This window comes from Corvus hawaiiensis, chromosome 5, assembly GCF_020740725.1.
Source record: "Corvus hawaiiensis isolate bCorHaw1 chromosome 5, bCorHaw1.pri.cur, whole genome shotgun sequence".
NCBI lineage: Eukaryota > Metazoa > Chordata > Aves > Passeriformes > Corvidae > Corvus > Corvus hawaiiensis.
Window position 1 is genome coordinate 44977711 of NC_063217.1, and position 27403 is coordinate 45005113.

Genomic DNA, 27403 nt, shown 5'->3' on the forward strand with positions numbered 1-27403 from the left:
TTGTACTTTTCGAGTGCCTGAGGACTTTCTGCCGGGGATGGAGAAAGGGAAGTTTCTTGGCCATTGCATTGTGATAGAAAGCAATCTGTGGCTTGCACAACAGTCTGCAAAGGAAAAGGAGCACTCAGAAAGGCTCTCCTTGTTATCTCAGCAGGTTTTGGTCCATCCCAGGAACAACACTCTCTCCAGCTGCAGGTAGTATTAAGCAGCTCCTTTGCAGTACTGTTCTCAAGATAAACCTGCTGTAGTTTCTCAAATGTAGGAACAAATGAAGATTGTAAATGTCCTTGCAAGACTACCTGTAATGTTTCACTGGGTTTGGCCTAAAAAAAAAAAATGTGTGAAGGTTTTATGGCAGTGATTTTGCTACTCTGAATACAAGAAAAATCTATTAGTTAACAGCCCTGCAAAAACATGTGGGTTGTGTAAAATTACACTTACTCTAATATCTAGAGATTGTCTAAGAGAAATGGTTCATATGTTAAGGGATTAGAAAACTGTTCAAAGTGCACTCAGAATTTATGATCTCATTCCCAGACCTATTGGTCAGACTTGTCAATCATCTCCCATAGCCCACTATTTCAATTAAAGAAGAGGTGAAAGGAAAGAAAAAGGAAAATTACAGAGACACATAGAAGATGGAGATGACCTAAGTCTTTTGTTCAACTGCTTAAGGAGAGAGCAAAGCTAATTCACTGCTGACATACATTGGCTGAAAAATACTTCATTGTCCAGATGAGAAAAGCATTCATACTCTTAATTTTAAGCATGTGCTTAACACTCACTGACTTTTAAACTAAGAAAAATATTAACTTGGAACTTAGTGCACTGCACATGCTGCTGTTTGACAGAGCGAGCTCACTGACTAAAAGGCAACCAAGACAGTAAGGCTTTTGTAAAGTCTTTTAACTACGTAACTTCTAAAAAGGGGGTGACTCGCATCACACATGCAAGCTGAATCCAACTCTTCTGCAAATCAACATGAATCTGAATGAGTAAAGCCAGGAGTGACAGCAGCTGGCTCATAGTACAGCCCAACTCTTAAAATCACCACTCTGGTCCTCATTCAACAATATCTTCTGCGTCACACTGCACTGAGAATCTGTTTCTTCATAGAAATTGGAAGAACTGATCTTCTGGTAGCAAAATATTAACATGGGAGTCCTAGGCTGCATGATACTTCCTAATTTTAGACAAACTCTCCTTCAGTTTAAACTTCAATTCTACCACTGTTTCCAAGCTAATGGAATTTTTTTATCTATTTGTTTAAAGAGATAGCAACATTCAACTTTCAATGGCCTCATCTTATATGAAAATAATGTATTTTCTGCAAATAAGGAAGTGCTTTCTAGTCAGTATTGACCAACAGTTGGGAAATCAAACTAAAGAATGCAACAGCAATTCATTTTATCTGTGTTGCTTTTGTCCCGGTACTTATGTTTTACTTTAGCAATTTAGTTTTCTTCTTGAAGGTCAAAAGTAAAGCAGTCCAGCTACATTAAAAACACACTGACATTTTTAATAAAGTGGTAATAATTTAAAAATGTCTTTGACATTATAGATGTTACGAATGTTGAAGTAAATCAAATAAACAGACACCCATAAATTGAAAATTTTTGGCATTTTCTTTTAAAGCACAATTTAAAATTAATAATCAGCATTTAAATATGTGTTTGTATCTTCCCATAATGTTCAATTGCATATTTCTTTTATGCCCCTTAAAACATCACTGCAGGTCTATGTGGTCTCCTAAAAATAAACATGCAACAACCTTGCCATAGAGCTGAAAAAAATTCGTTGTCTCTTAAAATGACACATTAATCACACATTTGACACATTTCATTATTAGCAATTTTTTGTGCTCATCTGAGTGAATATTTCTGGCTGGAGTTTGTATGATTATTATTAGAAATAAAGTTCCTGAATAAAATATGAATCATCAGTTCTGTTCTATTCAATGTGGTTTGCAACTTCACCCTATCCAGTCTTCTTACACATTAATGCATACCCAGATATGCTACAAAGTATATTTTCACTCGAACTTCAGCCATAGTGAGACCACAAAAATTACTTGAATTATGTACAGTAACAGCATCTGAGTTGGTAAGCACTGTCTGCCATTCATGTTGCATCTGAATGCAGCTATAAAATATGAGGACTTAACACACATTTGTTTCGTATATTTTCTTATAAATTCTGGTATGAGATACATATACATATAAAAATTCTAAATATTTGTTATTTTGTTGTTCCACATTAGTTGTAATACTCTGAATAATTTATAAATAAATTCCTATCACTATCACTGTAGTGAAATAAATATCACTATAGTGAAATAAATGATTATTACATAATTTCTTACAACCACTCTCAAAACACAGGTCTAATACTATGTATTAGGCTATCAGAAACAATACATTCTCCTCTTTTTATTTTTTTTTTTAGGGGAGAAGAATTAAAAGCAAATTATTTGAAACATCTTAACACTTTTATTCCTAGGCCTCTTGGTGAGGGAAGCAGAAGCAAGAGAGGATTGTCTAAAACAACCCTTATACACTACCATCTGTTGCTGCTTGAACCTGGTGAACATATATATCATACATTTTCCTTTTGGCATCCCTTGCCAGTGCTTTTGAAGTTCACTAGGAATGTTAGGGCTTGTGAGAACAACAGATGGATAATACTCTGTACAATCAAAGAGGTATACTATTTAAACTTCATCACCCAGATTTGCCAAGCAACCTTAGCAATGCTGTAACACAGCCCTGCTGCTTTATTGTGACCTCTCCTTATGGAGGGCTGTTCTGAACTATGACTTTACTAAGAGATGACAGTGACTTGCCTAAATTAGCATTTCCTCCTAGTTGTGTTCAAAAATACTTCTGTTTGATTTATTTCTCTGTGTTTTCATCCTCAAAATTTAGTTTCACATTATTCTCCAGCTGTGTTTCCATCTCATTTTATTTCTCTATTTATTGGTTGTATTAACAGTGTATTGGGCACTGTATCAATACCCGATATCAACATAAGTGTTTGCATCATGGGACCAAATTAACAAAAAGTGAAAAACCCTTTGTTTGTAAATATGCTGACTAAAGCAACACATTATTAATATGCATCTCTTTCTACAAGCTATCAGTCATCATCAAATCTGAACACCAGACTTTCAGCTTAATTAATTACATTTTCTGCCTGTTCAGGTAAAACTAGAAAAAAATTACTTCTGAGCACAAAGCACATTATATGTTCTTTCCACGAAGCCAATTTGAAACCACAGCTCTGGATATAAAGTTGCGTATTGCTCATGTGAACAAGCCCAAAATTGCTTTAATCCACTACATAAATAATGGCAGTGCTGACAAAGTCAGGGAACTCACCACTTGTCCATCTCTCCCTGGAACACCAGGCACTCCGACAGAACCCTGGAGGGAAACAGACGCCAGTGTTTAGCAAATTAAACAGGTCATGAAACCTTTCATTTCATAATACAGTATTTAGAAATAATGGTGAATGCTTGCTTATTGTAGCTGCAGTAAATTTTTCAAAAACTCATTTTCATCCAAGCTGAGCTCTCCTTTCATTTGAGATTCTATACTAATTAGACATATTCTCATGTTGTACATTTTAATGACTGTATGGCCTTTTCCAGGAACAAGCTTCAAGCTCATGTTTTGTAATGTTGTGGAAGCTTCACAAGAAATGTAAGAATTAAAATGCTGTTCCATTTAATGCTCTCAATAAATTTTGAGGCTGATCCTATGCAATTGAATATAGCACCTGAACAAAACTATTAATGCTTCTGGAGGGATCATTCAAGCTCAATAACTTGTAGCACCAATCCATCTAAAGGCTTTTAAGAGATAATCTGCAGTGATTCAGTCTGACAGTACAAATTACAGATACACTTTTAAAGTGCACCAATATTAGCATAATCAAAATTAAGAAGTCACTACAGGCTAAACACAAGGGGCAAAGAAAGAAAACAAAATATTAACATTGATTTATATAACATTGAAGGGATCTTGTTTACAAAGGTCTCATACTGTAAGTTTTTATGTGATAGACAATTTTTTTGAAGGCCCTTGTGCAACTTGCTATGGAAGTTCAGTGAAAACATGATGAATGAGGAAAGCACAAAAGCTGTGTCTGCTTACACAGCATTCTCCTCTTATCTTATAAAGATGGTGCTGCTCAGCAAGGGAACTGAAAGAATTGGTGCATGGCATTTCCCCCCCATCTCGCTTAGAGGTGTCTTTAAAATTGGTTTAGTCAAAAATCACCAACATCCAAAGGAAATGCATCCAAAATGGATGCACATGTTTGTCAATGAATAGAGTTGGGAAATCCTGTGAAACAGGAAAAGGAAGCAACTCATGAGGGTCTCAAAAACCCTCCAAGAGCTAGTAACAGAGCTTTGAATCAGTAAGAAATAATACACTGCATCCCAGCATATCTCCATGACCCACAATGCTCTCCCCTTTCTCCCAAAGCTTCCACTTTGGCATCCTTGTTGTCTCTTCTTGCTGGATGCATGGTCATGGCTTTTAGCCACTGCAAAGGGGCCTGAGTGAACATTCTCACATCTCCGTATCATTTTTCCAGAAAACTAGAACATAAAGCTCAGGAGGGCACTAAACCATCAGCCTCAATCAACTATCCTAAATGTAACAACTTCTCCTCTCAGTGACAACTGATTATTTTTCTTACAAAACACAGGATGTTAAAAAGTGTAAAATGAAGCTGATTCTACCGTGATAAGTAAATGTTTATCAGATATTTGAAAGTTTAAGGCACATGGGTTTTGCTGATGCTGTACATGCAAAATATCCTTGTCTTAGGGTATAGCTTTATAATGGCACCTTAGACATGAGTACAGCTTTAAAATGCCACATTCCCACACTGCCAAACACGAAGGGTAGTCCTCTCCTTCAGTCTGCAAACTCTGTACAGCTCACAGCTGCCAAAATTCCATCAATTTGTATACTTTGGGATTATATTTTTACATATCACAGGTTTTTCTTTCTTTTGTTAAAAGTTTCATTTTAACAGATGCAAGAAAACCTTCACTCTAAAGAACATTATCTCAGAAGAAGAAAAACAGGCATCTTTCTCACATACGTCAATACTGCTTATTCCTTCCTCTTTTTTGTTTCCTTTATACCAATTAAAGCTGTTTTATTAAATATCTTTCATACAAGCTTTCAATCTTTTGAAATCAGCTATAAAATTACTCGCCTTGGTGGTATGTGGGTCAGATGCTGGAAAAGTATCACTAACTAGCTGTTATTGCTGATATTCTGAGGACTGTTTTAACGGCGTAATTCCATAAATCCTAAACTCACTCAATCAAACTGAGGCAGTCAGCTTTAATGAGTGTAAATAATGCTGAAGGCATTCCCAGGAAGTCAGGTCTCAGGTTACCGAAGGAACAGGAAGACACCAGCAGACCACCTGAACACCACCAACCAAGCACTATTTATCAGCAACACCTACGTCCTTTGTTTCTGCTGGTCAATTCTTTAGTCATATGGCACTGATCTACTTGAGTAAGGACATGCATTTAATCAGAAACTTTATCTCCCCACCTTTCACAATGTTTTAACTTTGGTTTCCTAATCGTACCAGTGTATGAATGAGAAAATTATAGTGACCTTTTCACCTGAAAGTTAAGCAGACAGATTGAAACAGTCTGCTCTGCATTGCTTCAACTTCCTATGATGGGGGAAATGAGAAATCTTGTGCCTCACATTATAGGGCTGCATTTTGCAAAAGCAAAATTCAGAACCTAAGCTAATTGAGTCAATGCACTGTACAGTAGCTTATTCCATTCACCTTTTCTGCTTGCAATTTGGCACAGGAGGAATAATCACTTTCACAGTATTGTTGTTTATACTATACCTTTTGTCCTGGAGGCCCCTGAGGTCCCTGCAAAGGGAAAACAATTCAATTAACATCAAAACTCCAGCCAATTTAAACTCAAATGAATAATTAAGACTGTCTTATTGTGTAAGCACTCTGATACTGGACTGAAACCAGCTGATGTTTTATAAATCAAGGAAAAGTAAAACTTTATGCTCAAAATGCACAATGAATCTTTTCACTTTTGGAACTGATCTAACTACTAACTAGAATACTCAAATTTTCCCCCTTCTAATCTTTTCCAAGCCATCTGTTTCTTCTAATACTGACAAATCTCTCAGCATTAAGATGACTGTGTTTTTTCTCTCTGTCAGCTAACAGCCAGTTGTGTGTCCACAGTAATATATCAGCTTGTCAGCATAAAAACAAGGTTTATGCAAACAAGCATTTTTAAGATAGAGAGAAGCATAAACCTCAAAATCTTCCCACCTTCTAAGTATCAGCACACACGACTGTGTTATACGCAACATATATATATATATCCTGTGTGCCATCATTTGCAAGTGAAGAGAAAAATCATTAACTTCAGAAATTGTTAAGAATGCTCTTAGGAGCATTTTGTCCCCATGACCTGAGAAGGCAGGAAGAGACATCTCAACTTAGGAAAGCTTAACTGCTTAATGTCATACAGGAGTCCAAGGCTCATCAATAGTGATAGGACCCATTTCTCATCTGGTGTCTCTGAAGTACTCAGGTGGCCACAGTAGACAGAAGAAACAGGTACAAAGTAGATGAAGCAACCATGTCTTGGACACTTTGGCAGTCTGTTTTGGTAACAGCCAGACCATGTCCACCAGAGTTCTATGCACTTTTGTCCCTAGGTTCCTACTACGGGCACTGGTGCAAACTGTGTGTGCTGGTGCTGTATCAAGCAAGGTGAATTCTGAGGCCATGAGGGTGCAAGAAAACCCAGAAAAACTGGGGAATCCAAATCCTTCTAATGTGAGAAAGAATAAAAGAATAATTGATTGATAACAGTCAGAAAAACAAAAAGATTGCTGCTTCAAAATTTGATGCTGATTTTATTCTGAAATTAGTGTGAAGTTAGGCAGAATTCTCCACTGTTGGTAGATGCAGGGCTTGTTGGAACATTGCTCCAATGTAAGTTTAAACTGCTAAGAGGAAAAAGCTCCACTGGTGGTAATTCTGGGTGCTGTATCCACTGATGCAGATGAAAGCCTTGCAGTTTTAAATGTGGATTCATGTGTCTAAAATTTGGTATCAAACCTGCAAAAGCACAGATCAATGTTGCTTCTCCAAACTTTTGCCTGATTGTCTTAACTGGAAGAGAGTATTGTGAGCATCTCCCTTGGACTGTACAGACAGATTCTGATAAAGGAAAACCACCTCTGAGGTAGAGGGTGACAATTTTACTTCCTTGTCTTCAAAAGAAAGCAAAAGTACCTAAGCACTCAGCACTGGCGATGGTCAGAGCAGTAAATGTATTTTTCAGATGGAGAAAAATGTCCCCAGCTCACTGTGTTTCAGAAAAACTGCTGTTTAAATCAAGTATTCTTTTCAGTAAGTGCCTGAGAGTGAGAGTGATCTGCTGGGTGAGGAACCACAAGTATAACAACAAGTCCACAAACAGTGTTTTTCCCCTTCTTCAAGTGCTTGACACCATCCTTCTCTTCTTCTGTGAGAAAGACACAAGTTTCTCTAGCATCTTAAAAACTCCATAAAATTAATGCTCAAACTAGTGCTTTTCCTGCTTCAACATTATCAAAATAGGCTCCAAATGTCTATATCCTGGGCATCAGGTCTGTTGACCTGTTGTGTACTAACCAGCTACAATTTGGGGTTACTTCATGTCTTAGGAAAAATCCCTCTATCAGTAGGCCAAACTGAATACAGAACAACTGAAGACCCCCTTCACAGATCATACCAGCTATTTTTATGTCCAAGGGATGCATATATCAGTTTATAACTACTTAAGAAGCTATTAAAACCTTCTAAAGACCTTCAGCTATATTAAATTACCATTTGGGAGCTCTTAACACAATACTACTGTATGAAGGTGAAAGGATAATTCACTTACTAATATTATCCCCCAAAGCAACCTGTTAAATGTATTCTCTGTTGAGGACTTTGTGCCTGGTGCTTGCAGCTGTCAGCCTGTGGGATGGATATAATTCAAGATATTGCAGAAAACTCTTTTTTCCCCCAGAATTTTCTCCTCATCCCTGACCCAGCTTCTCCAGATGAGTTACCGAATATGCAAATATTTACACAGTAGCATGATCTTGCTCTTAGGGAGCCTTTAAAATAAATCACTCAGAGAAAAGAAGCAGCGGATACTTATCAATAAATATCTTATGCAATTAAAAGTTTTCCATTTCTGGTACTAAAGCCTTTACTCAGACTGGAAGTAGCCCTGGTGTTTAACATCCACTGAGCCACTTGATGACAAGAACAGTCCTCAACAGTACAGCTACCTTCAGAAACAGTATGGCATTGACTCAGAAAACCAATTTCAAATAAAAGCTTACCTAAATTGATACACTTCACAATTTAACAAGTGCTTCTTATCCTTAGAATGTTCTGACCACAAAACACACCTGAATAGAAACAATTTTTCTTTAACACACTGCTCCCTAGCATTGGGAAAGAGGCTCAAAGCCACTGGAAACTTAATAGCTCATCCATTGACAGCTCTCATCTCTCCCCCACATAAGCCTGCAAGCAGCCACTTAACAGAAAATGTGAAATTAAGTTACTAATGGAAAACTACTTCAAAAAAAAACCAAAAAACCCAAACCTGTACAACACCCCAGATTTGTGCCTACTTTTCTAGAGTTACCTACAATCTCTGAGCAAGGCACAGAGTGACACTGGAGAGATAGAAATAATCAAGTAAATAAAATCTGGGAGAAAGAAAAGAATATGAAAGAATAAAACAAAGAAAATTAAAAAAAAAAAAAAAACAACAAGGCTTTAGCTCATTTCCAGAGGTGTAAATGATAGCTTTTAAAAGAATCTCTGTAGAAAATTCCACATGAACATGTGGATTTTTCCCCCATATTACTCTACTGAACTGGGGAGCATGCTGTGGTACCCACTTGAGAAACAGACAGTAAGACCAGCAACCAAAATCTCTACGTAAGTCTTAAAACAGAAGCAGAAGGCAAGAAATATGTGAAAGTTTCCAACCAATTCCTCAGGATGCTTTGTTTTGATTTTTTTCTTTGTTTTCCTTCAACTGCTCTGTGTTCCATAACAGCTGCAGCAATATCCCAAGGCTGCTGTTTGCTCCAGCACAACCAAAGAGATGCTTTGTAAATGCAGGCTCAGCTAAGCTTCCCTCTGGACAGCTATTCTGCCCCTGGGTCCTGGCAGCCAGTGCAGAGCTGCTGCCATGGGTCCCCACCTCATTCCCCTCAAGCCCAAAGCCTCGGCTCTGCAGTGACCACACACACACACAGAACATGCAGTTACCTCCACCAGCTGGAGGCTCCAACTACACCGCAGGTAATACTCAGCCTCTGTCACCATCATACCTGGGTATATGAAGGACCTAAAACAAACCCCAGCCCTCTAAAACCATCAGCTGATCAAGAAAACAAAACAATCCCAGAGGTACAGAATTTTTTACCTTTTTACCTGCCTACTACAAATATATATATATATATAAATCACTCCATAATAGTCTATGCAGATTACGTTGATAGCAAATATTTGTCTTTTGCCTGCATCATTGAAAGCTGCCAGAGTTTCCATGTAGGGATTCTTAGAATCAACTCCTAAACCATTGGCAATTGATGCCAAAAAGCTCATTTTATAAAGAGCATCTAGGCTTCAAAAATTTCAAAGAAAGTTTATGAAAACTGTTCAGATGAAGTAACTGCTGAGCATTTTTGAGGATTATGCCATTTTTCCTCAAATTGACACACATTTGCAGAGGAATTTCAACTGAGAAGGCTGAAAATTTTGGTTACAAGACTTGCCCAGAATAGGAAGATAACAAAATATAATGAAAATAAAAAATAGTTCTAACTCTTTCAGCCATCATGAACATTTCAGAAGAGCCCTTTGCCATCATGTCCAACTGACTAAACTAGCAAGGCAGCTGTGGCAGGGCTTCTCTGAAATAGGTTCTCATTCAAGTAACTCCACAGTAGGAGGATGGAAAAACAAGGTGTTTTGCTCCAAAGAAATTCAGCTGCTCTCTGTGTTTCTCTGGAGACAGAGAATTATTGATAATACCTAAATACTTGGAAAACGGGCTAACTAAGGATAAACAAATGTGTACAAAAGTCTTCTACGCAATTGTGTTTTTAAAAGGTAAAATATTTCCACTATGAATGGCATTCTTCCATCACTGTTTTTGGAAATCAGCCAAACCTCCAGAGACTGAAGCACGTCAAGACTTTGCATAATAGAAATGATTGCATGAACTTGGACATTCCAGTTTGTCCTTAACAAGTAACTATTCACAATAAATTAAAAAAACAAAACAAAACAACACAAAACACATCAAAAACTAATAACAAAAAACCCAACAAACAAGCAAACCCCCCCAAACCAAATCAAACTGAAAAGATTTAGCTAAATGTAGTTAAAACAAAGTTTGGGGTCCAGTTTCCTTACTACACCTCCCTTCTAATGTTGCAATTATATTTTCCTTTTATGCTTAATATGTTCCCTGTGTTTTAGCAAGCTGCAAAATAAGAAACTTCTGCCCTGTAAAGGTTAAAGCTGCAGTTTCAAAGAGAGAGAGAGATTAATTTGGGGTGTCGTACATTAGCAACCCTCTCAAGGTACTTTTGTATTCAAGTTCTAGGGACTCGGTTGCTTAACGTTTGAAGAAATGTATGAAATAAAAAGCTGGGGCATTTTCAATTTGCAGGTCTGGGGCAGGAATAATGATTTGTTTTACAAGGTGTCAGAGTTCATGGACAATGAGCACAAACACCAAATGAAAATGCCTAACAAAAATATAATGAAAACATGAATGTTTCTGTATACTCAGTAAGTTATACAGCAAAATAGGTCACAATGGTGCAATACACTGTCATAAAAAACTCTCTTATTCCAAAGCCTTGCAAACAAAAAAACCACCCAAAAAACACAACCAAAGAACAACAAAACAAGCAAAAGTTTGTGGTTTTTTATTTCCATACCCTATGTGAAAGTAAAAGCTCTTTGTAACCAGAAGGCCTCTGGGAAGTAATGTGCCTATATTTCTGTGAAACAAAAGAACTTCCAGGACTGTTCCTGAGAACAGATATTTCCCCTTTGCTGCCTGTAAGAATCATTAAACACTTAGAATAGAATAATGAAATCATTTAGATTGGAAAATATGTTTAAGATCATTGAGCCCAACTGTCAACCTAACACTGCCAAGTCCAGCACTAAACCACGTCCCTGAGTGCCACATCTACGCACCTTCTAAATAACTCCAGCAGTGGTGATTAAACCACTTCTCTGGGCAGCCTGGTCCTAAGCTTGACAACTCTTTCCATGAAGAAATTTTTCCTAACAGCCAATCTAAACCTCCACTAATGCAACTTGAGGCACTTTCCTCCTGTCCTATCACTTGTTACTTGGGAGAAGAGATCAAACCCCACCTGGCTACAACCTCCTTTCAGGTAACTATAGACAACAAGAAGGTCATCCCTGAGCCTCCTTTTCTCCAGGTGAAACACCCCAGCTCCTTCTGTTGTTCCTCACAGGACCTGTGCTCCAGGCCCTTCAGCAGCTCTGCTGCCCCTCTCTGGACACTCTACAGTGCCTCAATGCCCTTCATGTAGTGAGGGGCCCAGAATCGGACCTAGCACTCAAGGTGCAGCCTGACCAGCGCTGAGTACAGGGGCATGATCCCTTCCTTATTCTCACAAACCAGTATCTTACCAGTCTAATGGCATAAAGAACTGAAAATGGAAACCTGAACTAGCAAATAAACATGAAAAGGAAGCACAGGTTTCATACAAAGCATTCACCTGCATTTCAGTGGATCTTGTGTCTGGATCCCATTGCCTTTGTGTAAAATTCTGAAAATATGTACCTGCATGGTTGAGGAGTGTTTCATAAAGATTACAGTTTCTAGAATGTTGGTATTGAAATGTTCAATGCTGTAATATTGATACATCACCTAGATATAAGAATGATCAGCTAAGAAAACAGATCAACTATGATGAAAAACCTCTTATAGCTTCCCATAAAGCAGTGACCCCCTCCCATGCCATCTACCTTAACTGACAAAAAAAGCTGCAGTAACTATTAATTAGTGCTCAAGAAGAGCTTCTTATCTTCATTCTTTTAGTCATTGTTGTGGCAGCCATTACTGAAGTGCAGAGGTTCCAAAATGCCTGACTATTTTTCCTGAGATCTCCGGCAAGTTAAGCCCAGTGCAACCGTACTGGTGAAGAACAAGAATAGTTGCTATGAAAGGCACAGGCTGAGAATTTCCATTTCATCTGCTAGTTCTCATAAACTTTTGCAGCTAAACAGCTTAAGAACAACACCTTATAAAATTTACTATGAACATGCTACCAGAATAAAACAAAGAAGGCGCCTACAGAACTCTGGCCATTGAAAACAAAAATCACAATTAGTAGCTTCCCAGAGGAGCTATGAAGATTCACAGCAGCTGAGAATCTGGCCTTGACCATTGGCCCGAAAGGCTGAATTGAAACCAGCAGCACTTCCCAGACAATTCTGCCTGGTCCCTGTGAGTTCATTTTAACCTAAGATGAAAAATAGTGTTAATTCATTTTAAAGATGTGACATTTTTCAGACTTAACTGCAAGGTTACACTTTTCCACTGTCTTTCACAAATATGGCTATATCCTTTGGAAGAACATCCTCCTTTTTCTGAACAACCAGTAAAAGCAATAACATTACCTTTTATTTTCTTGAACAGATGCCCAGCAAATCTGTATAAGCACAAAAGTACTAGTTTGGAAAACAATGTATCTTAAAGCAGAGGGATTTTGCATTTGTGTTAATCATTATAGTATAGAGTTCTTTTGCAAAGAGACACCTTTACCTGAGTTCTCTGGTTATTCTGGAGCATTCTGTTCCTGTAAAACATCTGCAAAATTACTTATCTGTCTTCAAAGCCTATTTTGGGGAAGAAAATAATACATGGAGCTTTTCTTCCACTGACAAGAAGTCACTGTATGCTAAACATGTTTAAATTTCCCTCTGAAAAAAGGAGCTGAAAACATAGCATATTTTAATATTCCACATTTTTATTCATATGAACTAGTGGAAAATACTTTACACATAAAAGCACAGAAAAATCTCCCACATGGAAATTAGGAACAAAACCATCCCTTGCACACACTTCTATCCCACTGCATGTTATGAATCTGAACACATTGATCTATGAGTGTCAGCCTTTAGTATTTTCCATCACTGACTCTAAGTTCTCATGAATAGCCTGCAACCAGAAATCCTAACTCTTGGGTAGAAACAAATTCCAAATCCATCTATTATTCATTCTGAAAATGAGAAGATAAACTGGAAAAACTCTTGTATGGTATTCAAGAGTCTTTATCACCAAGAATTGCAGACAAATGGCAGGGGAAGCAGGATGAATTATGAGAGGCAGGACACAACTTTAACTGAGAAGGTTGAAAAACTATGGAAACTACTGGCCTTCTCTCTTGAGCAGCACACATTTTTCTTGTTCCACATAATATTTCAAAACTTAATCCCTTTGGTCACCCCACTGCTTGGCCTCCCTCTGAATTCTCTTAATCCTTTCTGCACAGAGGAATGATACCTTCAACTCTTGAAGAAAGTACATCTTGCAGGGCTTTCAAGTGTCATGGAAACCAGACACAAATTTCAACTACTAGTCATTCTTTCATTCTCTTCTAACATTAAAGATGCATGCAGTCACATCTTTATAACTTAAACCTCCATCTCACCTAAAAAGAAATTGAAATTTCTTGGCTCAAAGAGAAAACATATTCTTCCTGACACAGCAACAAACAGAGCCAAAAAACCCTTGCAAAGAGTTCTCCCAAGCATCTCAACCATAAGGACAGACAAGCAAAAGATTGCTGGCTGGCATTTGGACAACCTGGAATGATTTTTAACAGAGAATGAGAGACTCCTGACAACTAAGCAACTAAACAACTAAACCTCCCACATCCTAAACTGTCCCACCACCATGCCATAACCCACACATTTTTTTTTTACACTGGAAATAGGGGAAAAAGAAAGGCCATTCCTTGTCTTGAAGTTGAACTCTTGTACCAAAGCAGAACTCATGTCACAGAACTCAAACACTCTCATTCTCTGCATATCGTCCAAGCAAACCTCTACTGCCTGAGAGGGAGAAAGGTTATTACTGCCCTCTCTCAGAACATCACCCTGAAACATAATTTTCTTTTTATTTCCCAACACAGAACTTCATTAAATATGAAGAAAACCATGGCAGCAGATTCTCAGTTGGAGCAAATTGCCGTCTTGTCACTAGAGTCACTGGATTTCCTGTTACATTGAAAGGAGAACATGAATGTTCCCAGAATTCCAAATGCATTAAAATAATTTCAACTTTCTGTGCATCAAGGAACACACTGCCTGAGCAGGTGTTGGGAGGAAAGGGTGAAACCCACAAGATTTGTCGAGGAGGAAATAATTTCACTCAAAGTGACCTTGCAGCTGGGAACACCAAGAATTTTGGTGTGGGGAAACTCCACTTATTATGTCTACTGTTGCTCATCCTCTGCCTGTTTCAAGAAGCAGAATTCCTGTGTGGAGATAATACACTGTCACAGACATACTTGAGCCTTCTGCTGGGAGAGAGAGTGCTCGTTAGAAGCACAGCCTTGTGATAAACTGCTCCTGCAGGAACCCTTCGATATATTGGGGCCAGTAGCAGCCCCACCCCACCCCTGCTGTGCGCTAGGATGAACTGAGCCCAACAGAGCCTGTATCCTGTGTGTCTCTTTTCACTAGGATGAACTGAGCCTAATGGAGCTGTGGCTCTGTGTGTCCCAGCTACCTGGTGCTGTTAGTGAGCTAATGAAATAAATCTACTCTTTGCATTTCAGCTGTGGCTTCGTGGTTGCCCTGGTTACCCGTACGTATTGATTCACAGTGTGTCACGCCTTACTCAGCGTGTGTCACACTCTTGTCAGGCTTCCTCACATCCTGAGGAACAAGCTGGAAAACACCGTTACCTATTTCTGTTGCCATATCTTGTACTCTTCAAGAAATTTATTCCCCTTCTTGTGAGAAAACAGAAAACTAAGTCATTTCAAGCCATACCACTGCTGGTTCACAGGTACTAAGTTTGCCAGCTCTATCAATAACATGTACATTCATCTAAAAATACCAAGGCATGTTACCAAATTCAGGTGTAAAAAATGCTTTTGAAAGAGAAAAATGTTCTGTCCCCATTATTATAATGCAGAGGTCAGGATTGCTGCTCTCCTTAACTTGAGGAGCAGGATGGGATTTAAAGCCACTGAGAGTGTGACCCTATAGGCTATAAACAGCCTTCATTTTCCACAACCTTCAGCATGTGCACCCAAGCTGTAGGAATTCTCTCCCAACATTTAGCGCTCTTCTTGGCTGCATCCTGCCTCCATCTCTGAGGAAGAATCAGAATATATGCCACAGTACTTGCATCTTACTGGAAAGGGCCTTGGCCACATGGGCAAGTAGGAAACCACAGCACACTCCAACATATGGACCTTTGGGAGACAAGGACTGGTAGTACTTTATGGAACTCCTTGGATTCCCAGTTTCAATTTCATTGGGAAGAAAAACAGGAAGCTAACTCGGACTGCAGACTCTTGGTGTGAAACAAAGGCAAGTCCTTACAAAAGAATCCCTGCAGAAACAACCTAGAAGCTCCTCTGGTCAGAGATCTCCATTTTCCTTTACTTTGAAAAAATAATAGACGAAAAATGCACAAAAAGAAACCCAAACAAAGGGCCTGTGCTCCTCACCACATAATATACCTATTTTTTCTAGCAATGCAATCTTACAACATACATGTTGGGAAATCAGCTATTCTGGCAGCAGTATCTGAATTTCCAATATGGAAATTCATTAAATGCAGGACGGAAATTGTCAGAAGCAGCTAGACAGTCCCTGTCTAAAATTGTAACATTTTACAGAGAAAAGAGACTCTGCAAATCTGTACTGGCACAAAGAGTATGTCAGAAGCACCAAGAAGAATAAAAAGAAACTAATTACCTCCCTGATACTCTGATGCTCTTCACTTGATCTATACACAACCTAACATTTAAGCTGTCAGACTGACTTTTCAAGAAGACATTTGGAGGTGGAAATTCATGTAATCTGGGATCCTTCTCCAACTCAGGCTTGCTGATTTGATTTTCAAACACCTCTTCTTCCTATCTAAACACATCTGCATTTAGAGAAACAGAGTAGTAGCAGTTTTTTAGTTCTTACACACAGATGGTTACATTAGAGCAGTGGGAATGCTCTGAACATGGGGACTAAAAGGTGATGGATTAAAAGCCCTCAAGGATCCCATGACTCTGCAGATCTGGTCTTGAATAGAAAGAAGACACTATTGCAGAACCTGAGTGAGTTCTGTCCAGAGGTCAAATAGGAGAATCTTCCAAATACAACAAAACAAACCCAAAAAGCTCCCTTCCTAGCTATTGCATCTATTCTTCCCAGGCCCTCAGAAACCAGAAGAACAGATTAAAAAAGAGCACAGAAGCATGCTAAAACATGAGGTACTACCTTTGGGAGGCTTTGATTTTGAAACTGATAAACCTTTATTGCAAAATGAGAAAGTACAGGCCTTTAACTACCTGATCACAGCAGATACTTCCAGGTCTCAGAATCTTAGATTTTTTCTTTCAAAATATATTGGATTTTGTCAATTGAAAATGTTTTGCAATTTGTCAAGGTAAAATATCATTGTGCCTGTTTAAAGCTTCACAAATTCAGATAGCAATCATATCTGCACTGATTTTTGAGCTGATTATTACTGATAATCCTCCTCCTCAGAAACACTCAGGAATAAAAACCACATGCCTTGGGCTACAACCTGTCATCTCTCATAAAAATAAAAATGACCATGTTTAGAGAGATCTTAAGGGAGAAAAATCACTGCATGTTCCACAGTTCTGGGAATAGGTGACAGGCAGAAACTTATGATGCCTTAACCTGTGGCTGAAGCTGATTTACAACCAGTGGAGCTTCAATTTACTTCCAAATGAATAGGAAGTATTTGACACACACAGAGGAAAAAACTGAAACTTCAGAAGAGAACATTCTGAGAGTTTCAGTGCTGTGTCTTCACTGTTCTGTCCAGAGTCCTTGCTACAGAGACAGCTTGAATTTTGGCCTGTAAAACAAGTAGAGGATTCCTGTGCTGCTCAATGGTCTCAAGGTAGAAACAGCTCAACTTAGAGACACTGTTAAGAGGGTGCCAAGAGCTGTGACCCCTGGCTTGGTTCTTTTTTTGTTTTGCTGTGCCCTTAGCTGTTTTATTTCCCTCTGCTTCTGCAAGCTTAAAGAAGTTGGCCTTATGTGACAGGTGACTCTATTTAAACAGAGGATGTTTTCTCTCTTGTGTTTCTTCACAAGTAAGGCTTCAAATAGCCTGTGACAAAGGAAGGTTAGGAAACACACAGCCATAAATCTTTTTGGAATTTCCCATTTTAAAAGGTATGTGTCATGTTACACTTTCTTAGCAAACTGGAAGAATACTTACTGTCAGTCCTTGTTCTCCTGGTTTTCCTGGCTCACCCTTTGAATAAAAAAAAGGAGTGAATAATTTCAGCAACATGTCTTGAATCCAGTTTTCTATCCAGTAACAAAGTATCTTAGAAATTCCTAAACAGGTATGGCAGCTGACCGCACATTAAACTATTACGTTTTTGCTTTTTGACTGCACATTAAACTATTACTTTTTTGCTTTTTAACCTGGTAGTCCAAATCACAGACATCTTAAGAAGTACTACTCCACAATCATGCAATGGTATCGTTCTCAAGGCAAGAGTTAGATGTTGGTGTTCTGACTCTGTCCCTTGGTTCCAAACATAATATTCCATTCCATGGTGCTGAAGGATGCAGAAAGGTTATTTCCACGTATCTGCTGTATCCCACAGTTTACATATTCCAAGATTACTGTTCTGTGTCATCACCTCAGCCAGCAGGCATAACTTACCACTGTCAATTACCATGTTCCATAAAACCATGAATACTGGTATTTTGAAGCCATGCAATAATTACTCAGCTGTTAAATACCTGGATTTACTTTCAAAATGGTAACCCATCATTCTTCCAACGTATTCTCTTTCTGTGGGCACAACTCTACCTAAAGATAGAATCTATCTTCTCCCCTTTCTTCCCATATGAACACAAAAAGAGACAGTAAAACATATCAGTCATACAATACGGGCTAAAAATACCCATCCAAAACCCCCAGAGCTCCTATCATTTTAGCGGTCTGGTTTATACGTCACTCCCTTGAAAACCCAACAGAGCACAGGGCAGTCCGTGCACTGTTGTATCAGCACAGCTGCAGGGTCCTCTTTAGCAGCTTTGTCATAAAAGAAAGCCTGTCCTAAAATTGACGAGAACTGCTCTGATGTCGTTGTTCTTGGCAACTGAAAAGAATCAGAACTGCTTCTCTGGGTGTGTGTGCATTGCACTCAGAAGCAAACACGCAGCACCTGCAAACACACCGAGACAGCTGGGAGAAAGAAGCCATGGAGGCACTGGTTTGTGGCCAGTCATTACCCCAAAACACCACCTTACAGCTGTGGTGATTGTAAACCTTCTTTCTTGAGAAGGACAGGCTGGAATAGAAGCCCTGCTTTCTCTAACCCTGCAAAAGAGGCAATGTCTGCCTATGGTCATTGGTCACTGTAAGGACATCCTCCTATAGCTGCATGATGCTGCAATGCCCCAGCTCACAGCACAGTGCAGCTGCTGTTTTCAGCTCACTAGCTCAAAGGTCCACATAATTCTTTACCTCAAAGACAAAGCTGTCCTTACATCTCAGTTAAGTTTTCCCTTTACAGCTCTCCTATTTGACTGTGTATCACACAGCCATGGAGGAACAAGCCTTCTGAGGATCAGGAACATTAACCTGAGGGTACAGAACAGTAGCGAGGGGCAGCGAACTGGATGGTTTCTACCTGAGTGCTTGTTTGTATCTGATTCTAAAGCACTATTATGAACTGATTTTCCATAATGTTAGAGGGCTTAAGATAGCCACAGCTTAGAAACTATAAAAAGAATCTCTCTCTTGCCATCTAAAGTCAAAATCACTACAGAACTATTATAAAATGGAATGACCTCATTGCATAAAATGGATGACTTTCCTGATATGAGAAAAAACACTAGTGATCCCTTAGCTAAAAAGCACAGAGCAACATGCAGCCACACTGTAATCAGCAAGGTCAGCTGATTCTGCCAGCCCCATGTATGGGAATTACTAAAGCACTATCCCTGCAGTCAGAAATGGATTCTGGTTTCAGTCTTGCCCTTGCCAGATCAAACCAGCATCAACTCTCCTGACCACAGTCCATTTAACCACAATAAAAGAACACAAGGGAGACCCAGAAGAGACCCAAGGCCTGATGTGCCACAGGATTAACAAGAAAGAGAAGACTGCCAAAGTAAAGCATCCCAATGAGAGCTCCAGACTTTTAATGTAATTTCATAATCTTGAGCTAGAACTTATGAGGGCAGTACTGGTAAAAAATCAAGCCAAAACAACAACAGCAGCAGCAGACCTAGAGTCCTAGAAGTTTCAACTGGCCAGCTTTGCTGGATTTTCACAGGAAATTTTAGCAGCATCTTACTACTGTCATGCTATATTACATTTAGACAGTTAATACCTGAATAGCGTTAGAACAGGAGTGTAGATATTTCTTTTTTTGGTTTTACCCAAAAAGGCCGTGCAGGAAAAAATTATGCCTTCCTGTCCTGGCCTCATGTAACAACCTATGCTTTTCCTTCAAGAAACCAGTTTGTTTCCAGTGCTGGTCCTCACCTTGCTGGTTCCCCATGTGTCTTCTTGGCCACAATCTTTACTTGTCACGCATGTGAAGGTGCGTGTGCATCTGTACATGTGCCATTTCAGTTTTCATGTCTCCCTCCTGTCTGTGATTCCATTTCCACACTGATAACACATTCCGTGGCATTCACGGAAATGGAAAGAAAGATACGTCTTTCAAAGGAATAAAAATTAAGGAGGCCACAAAATATAAAACCAAAATCAAACACATACTTTGCTAAAAAGTCATGTGTTTAGGCATCTGTTTAAGAAGTGTGGGACTGATCCTGTGCCTAAAACAAACAATGCACAATATACTGGATTCTGCTGCTTGTCCTAATGCAACAGAGGCTGAGTCAAAAAAAATGGTACTGTTCTTGTTTAGAGATGGCAGAATCTAACTCCAAACTTCATCATACTTTGGGCAGCTTTAGCACCTTATTACTTTATTCCATGACTTTTGAGGTTAAACCATTAAGAAGTGAAAAGTAAAGCACATCCACACTGCGAGGTCTCAAATTCAGCTTTACCTTGAAGTTTGAATAGAAACATTTATTACTCATGGAAAGGGGCAGACTCTCCTCACACAGCTATTAAACATCAATGAGCAACTGAGAAACCTTAGAAAGTGTGGGGACACTGCCAGGGGTGGGAGGCAAGGAACCTTGGTGTTACTTCTGGCCCTGCTATACACTTGTTCTGTGTGTGTGGGACTTCGGGTACACCATGAAATCTGCCTGTGGTTCAGCTTCTGCACGTCTTACCTGCCAGTCTTACCTCAGAAAATGTATTTGACACTACACTGGCATACACTGGAGAGAAATTTGGACACCAAGGCAGCAACAGACTAACTCACCGTTAAGCCAGGCATCCCACGAGGACCATCTTTGCCAGTATCTCCTGGGGGACCTCTGGGTCCTGGTGGCCCTGGAGGTCCAGGGGGTCCAGCTTGTCCTTGGTCCCCCTAAACCAACAAAAAACTCATGACAAGTTTGCTTTAGAGGCATCAACCACATAAAAACACACACAATTCACCCACAAAGAGAGCAAGACGGGCTGGAAGAAGCTGCCATGAACTGGACAGTGACTTCTTCACTACTTATGGCAGAAACAGCACTTTGCCTTGAAGACCAACAGTTTGTATCTGTCTGGTGCCATCAGCCACAGAGCAGAAGATTTAGATTCCAAACTGCTTCTCTTACCACAGCACATATGCCAAAATTTGGGATAGTCTTGAAATATTTTACTCATCTAGTTCTCCAGAGCAAGTGACTGTTTTCGATAAGCATCTGTTTGCTTCATGATTTGCATAATCATAACAAAGCTGAGGCGAAGAAGGAAAGTCACATCTGAGAATATACAGATTTGCACAGCAATTTTCCAAGCCCATGAACGATATATTGGTAGATTTCAAAAACAAGCATGGAAAATAACTGCTTTTTCATGAAGTTGTACATAGTTTTCCATCTGTTTCGGGAGGCTGTTTTATAGTGACAATTAGCTAGCTCTCTTCATTTTTACCTATTAATTTGCAAAAGTCAATTTTCAAGAGAGTTGTCAAAACATATTACCTTCCCCTCTAAAAAAGAAAAGACACCCCAAAATGGTACTTTAGTTATTTCCAGCATGTCACTGCAAACCACTGGAAAAAGCTGCTCTGCTGGCATCTCAAATGTGGATCACTTAGCAAAGCCACCCATAGTCTTTTAACTGTTAATGCCATTAACAGTTGCTTGATTTCAAAGCCTTTTCAAATGAATAACCTGCTATAAGAAGGCATCTGATAAAAAGGTACAGCAAAGAGTAAACTGAGTGTAAAGAAGAACCAGACTCCAGTGAGATGAAGCACTACCTTAATGAGGCGGCGTTTAATGAGCTGCTGATCAGCAGAGAGAAACCCATGATTGATTTTAGGAAACACCATCTGATCAGGCAGGTGAGGTCAAAGGTTGAAGATCAGAGATGAGAGAATTGAAGAATAGACATCAGAAGGCCCGAGAAAGAAATAAAGACATATTCATTAGATTTTTAATAGCTAATGTAATATGAACTGGTGCTTCTGCCTGAAAGAAACTGTGCATTTACTTTTGGAAAAAAATTACCTCTATTGTACAGGACATACTGCTTATGAATTAAATCATATACAATGACTTAAATGTGTAACTGCTTTCTCCCCAGATTTTGCGTGAGAATTCTGCATGTATATTAGTTTTTTCATTACCCAGGCTCTAAAACTCAGTATTTTTATATGTTGTTCTTTCAGCAAAGCTTCTAGAGACAAAGCACCAGTTCAACTTTCAGTCAGATTTTCTAACCAGCATATTGTGCCATGAAGAATGGTGTTATTTTTGTAAGGACTGAAGCTCCAGCTTGACCAGATTGCTTCCTGCTTAATTTGCAAATCCACTTTGAAAAAATATGGATGTACAGAGTAAACCTCTGATATCTACCACAATTATCTGACTCGACATGTAACCAGTATAGAGTTCGCTGACATTTTCCACACTCATGTATGCCTCAGGGAAGCTAAACAACAGGAAAAACCTCATCTGAAAGTAAGATACTGACCAAGACCAGGGGGAATGTAGGCATTTCCAGGGGTAACACCATACACAGTTACAGATTTGATCCCACACTCTGCATCTGGAGTACTTAGATCAATGCAGGTACACCATAAGGATTCACTCATATTCCATGTTAAAAACAATTTTTCATGTGCACTTTTATGCTGATACAGAGAGACCTGACTGAACAGGCACATGTCAGCCACAAACCTTGACGGTGAGGATCTGATTACTGTGCAGAGCAGCAACTGTGGGGAAGCCTGGCAGGCCCTAGGGACACAGCATAACATGGTACGAGAACAGCACAACACAAACATCACAGAGACACAATTTACTAACAGACAAACAGAACAAACACTACGTTTAGTACACCCCACACTGTCGACTGACAGGAAATGGCCTCTCTGTCATATGGGAAACAGAGCTGGGTCTGCACTGCACTGCAGATGCAAGCTCACAATAGGAGTATCAAGAGATTTTAGAAGGACACCATGAAGGTGTCTTTCCTTAAAATTACAATAAATTATGATCATTTGACAATTGTTAAGACTATCAGCCAGCACATGACTTAGCCATTTTCAATTGAAATGTACTACAGCACTTCAAAAAGTGAAAAGTAGAAAGACTCTGGATTGCTGCAGAACTTGACAGCAATGACAGTATACACTGAAGTACTTTGCATAATTAATATCCTGCTCCTCACATTCTGTTTAACATATGACATTCAGCACATAAACTGGTAGCACATACCTAACTATAAACACTGAACATTGATCTACTGCTAGATATTGGGTAGTCCATAAGGGCCATGGTCAAAATTTTCAAGACATACATAGCAGTATTTTCACATCCATTTTTACCCCTCAAGTGTTGTATGCCACATATGGTTTCTCATATTCTACTCTACCAATATGTGCAGAACTTGTACTGTGCTGGTAGGAAAAGGGAAGAGTGTGGTAATTGTGGCCTGCTGTCACAATACAAGGGGGTGAATTTTGCTCTCAGTTCAACACCTTTCTTGAGCTACCTTGTAGGGTTATGAATTAAACCTTCTGATAAAGCCAAAACCTTATGCAGCTGAGCAGTGAATTCCTACAGAGGAGAAAACCCCTAAGTCCTCTCCTTGCCTTTAGCATAGCACATTGTCAGAAGCAGAGGCTTGTTCAACGGCAGAGAGGCTGAGGAACACAGAATAAAATTTAGCCAGGAGCTCTAAGCCCCCTACATGCCCACAGACCACCTTTATGAGGTAGAGTTGGCAGCACAGCCCCTCTGGGGGCTCCTCCTGCAGCAAACAGCTGCACCATGGCAGCTTAGCACCTCCTAAAGGGGAGGCTGCGGCCGACTCTTGCTGCCAGGCAAGCGGCCTTCTGGGGAGTCCCGCATGAAGGCTCTGCTGTTGCAGCCCATGTTGCTGTAGCACACGAGCTCTTTGCAGCCCAGCTGGCCCAGGGCAGCCTCCCAGGTCTCTCAGCTGCAGCAGATTCTTTTACTGCGGCAAGTACTTGCTCTGTTCATCTCCACGTGCAACCACACCAGAGATCCTCTGGATCACAAAGACTGCACCAGCCTTTACAAAAAAGGCAGAGTAACTTTGTGATGCATATATGTTCTTCGCTGACATCTTGGAGTTGCATTTAGCATCTTTATTCCTGCTATACATCCATGAGATGAGGAAGCTGAGACCCTGTAAGTCGATCCCATAAAGCCAGTGGCTAAATGCAGCCTTCCCACTTCCTGGGATGAACTGTGGTGTGGCTAACTGCATTGCTCAGTGACCTGAAATCTCCTCTTTAGAAACAAATAAACAGAAAACAAAACCAAAAAAGGCTAAAACTCACAACATATAAAGAGACTCACTCCTGAGACACTGATAAGACTGGAATGATACATCATTTAGGAAACAGATGTATCAAATTTGCATTTATCTTATTATGGAATATAAGTTAAAGAAGTTATTAGCTAGTAATGTGCCAGAATCTTTACATCTGTGACTCATTAGCCCTGCTGTGCACATGGTCCATTTCTCTCCCAGATAAAACTACAATACCCATGTAATGGAAAGGAGCACAAACAAGAAACCTACATAAGAAGTAAAATCTGAATAGCAAGCAATAAATGACATTTATTGAAAAAATGGATAAACAGAAAATTTTTAAACAACTTCATTTTTTATTTATCAGCCTTTAGAATTACAGCACAGTAATTTTCAGTTACCTCTAAATTAGTATATTTGCAATTGGATGTTTTAAACTCATATTAATTTGGATTTATTTCATCTTCAACATGATGGAGAACCGAGAATTAATTAAGAAAGGCACTTATGCAGAAAATATACTGGTTTGTCATGAAAGATTTTTTTTTCCTTGGGAAGAAATGGAAGACTTTGGAAAGATTTGTGTAGCTGTACACAAAATCATTTACATTCAGCACTTCGCAGTCCAGCCCCAGCATTTTCAAAGCTTCCCAACACCCCACAGGCAAGTTCAAGATCAGCTATCAGTCCTGCAGTTTTCTGCCTACATAAACAACACGTGAGAAAAGGGGACAATCCCATTCCTCCATCTGCAGAGTAGTTACTTCTTTCAGCTTGCTCCCAAGTAGGACAAAGCTTTCCTTCCTTTGCCCAAAGCGGTCATAATCTTAGACATAACACTGAGATACGTGCAAGGCCAGTTTGGACCTGGATCATCTCCCCATGAGTAACACCCATCTTTGGAGAGAGCCAGAAACACGGGAACACTAAATGGAACCCAGCAAAGAAACTACAATGGGTCCATAGTTTTTGCATGTGTGGGAGGCTTTAGAAGGCATTGCACCCTCTGGCATCCATGAAAGATAATGTTGGCACACAATGTGCTTCTAAAAAGGCATAAAAAGAGCTGTCCTTCCCACAAAGTGAGTTCTCTTCCTTTCCTGTCACTGCTATAAATACAGCCACAAATATCCCCTGGATCTGTTTTATTTTTTCTCTATCTAAAGCTGTTCTGAACGACGGATTTAAAGTTACTCAATTTTCTCTTTATTTGGTTTGATTCTTGAACTGCACATAGGAAGGGTTCTTGTTCTCCACCCTGGGAGGCCCTAACAGAATACAAAACATTACAGTCATCAACAGCGACCACTGGTCTACTAAATTCCTCTGCTGACAGCTACTCAAGCTCACCCTGAAATGCTAGCTGGCTACAATTTCTAAACTAGCACAGTTGTTGCATGCCTCACTGCCATTTTTGCCCAAATGCCAAGCAAAACACAATGTTTGACGGAGGGTAACAGCCATGGGACCACCTTACCTACCTGGCAGCGTAGGTAAACCCTACTTGCCCCATACAATGGCTACTGAGAAAACCAAGGGATGCCAGAACATGGTATCATTCCCCATCTGAATTTATAACTAGATGAAATAGTTCTCCTGTTACATTCATCATAGCCTTGAAGGATGTAATTCCCACTAGCTGTCCTAGATTTTTCACAGTACTTTCAGCTTTGTCCACTGGTCCACAACCCTGTCACAAGGCAAGTATGGTAACATTAAGCAACAGTGTTACTGGTTTTACACTGCGCTGCATACGCTCCAGTTTGACTATTGCATTTGCTCAGTATAGTAAATGTCATAGTCCTCCCTAGGATTTTCCTTCTGACCTGCCAATAAACCCAAGCTGCACAAGCTTGCATGTTCCTGTGAAGACATGGTAAATGAGACAGGAATTACCACCTGCTGTTCTCTTGCACTTCCTAAGGTTACAGCCAGCTGCTGCTATTTCACATCAAATCACACAGGCTTCAGGCCAGAGTAATCCTGACACTCTTTATGGCTGCTCTGCCTCTCTCCAACACCACCTCCAGTTCTAATTAATCCCTCAGACTGAGTGCCAGTCCTGTGGCTAATTATTGTACCTGCCCTGGGGAACACAGTGTTTGGTATCACCCTGTACAGTGCCATGGACTCTCAGCAGGAGCTCTTTTATATAATCCCTTTTATCATAACTGCTGCTTTCTCCAGCAGCAAATCTGCTAACAAAAACAGTACACCACAACAAGACAAGAATCCAGAAATTTCTTTTCACTTTGGCAAACATTCAGAAAAGAGTTTTGATTTGAATACATTATATAATGATTCACACTTTGTATTAAAATAATAAAAACATAGTGTTTAAGATCTGGCATAAACAGATCACTGTAGAAGCATTATTTCCTATTGTCACCTCTGTATTCACAGTGAATTCTACCTCACACTGCATTCAAACTGAATAAAAGTCAAAAAAGCCAACTCCTCTACTTCTGTCCGACAGATGAATTTTCAGCGAGGAAAATGTCTTTCCTACACAACTCAATTATGTGTTCTGATGAGTGATCACCATCTGACCTCCACAAAATACCCTTCCCGAAGGCAAACCTGCTACTCTCACTGAAAGTGGTTGTAGGCATCCAGTCAACTGCAAGATGGGATGGTCCATAACCAAACTGCTCCTCAAAGAAAAAATTCTGTCCTGGCTTGTGGTTCTCTTCAAATTTTATACCTGCTGCACTTATGTGATGCAGATTAAGTGGCTCAAGCTTCTTCTATGGTGGTTATTAGGATTGGATTAAATTTTTTTAGAGCTGTTTTCAATCAAATTTGCCTAACTCATATGTTCAGTTCTGCAGCACTTTTGCATGACAGCTGTAGTTGGAGATACAACAACTTCATGATGTATTTTCAGTGACAGGACAGGACGGTAGAAAAAGGAACAGGATGTACAGAGACTTCCTTCCTCACCACTCCTCTGGCATTACTAAAAAGGGGCAAGATGCAAGCCAACTGGTGGAGAGCAAGACAAGCACTGCCTAGCTCTTCAGACAGGAATGACAACATCCTCGTCTCGGGAGCAGGTATGTGGCACTTTCTCTGGAGTGTCACAGCTGTTCTGCATTCCCCAAGGGAACCTCAGGAGCTGAACATCAAAGGCATAGCTTGGCCCTAGAG

General features: G+C 39.6%; 1 protein-coding gene across 22 annotated transcripts in view; it reads right to left on the reverse strand.

The window, feature by feature from the left end:
- Window positions 1-27403, reverse strand: part of COL25A1 (collagen type XXV alpha 1 chain) — a 304370-nt gene that overhangs the window by 70016 nt on the left and 206951 nt on the right. For 17 of the 22 annotated variants that reach the window (XM_048302930.1, XM_048302929.1, XM_048302928.1 and 14 more), the window contains 5 exons: window positions 21726-21797; window positions 20730-20837; window positions 17579-17614; window positions 5899-5925; window positions 3378-3422 (listed from right to left, as the gene is read on the reverse strand). In XM_048302930.1, the coding sequence (XP_048158887.1) occupies window positions 3378-3422; window positions 5899-5925; window positions 17579-17614; window positions 20730-20837; window positions 21726-21797 (288 nt within the window). Of the gene's footprint in view, window positions 1-3377; window positions 3423-5898; window positions 5926-17578; window positions 17615-20729; window positions 20838-21725; window positions 21798-22647; window positions 22708-27403 lie in introns of all 22 variants that reach the window. The other 5 variants (XM_048302926.1, XM_048302923.1, XM_048302912.1 and 2 more) reach the window with 2 other exon arrangements.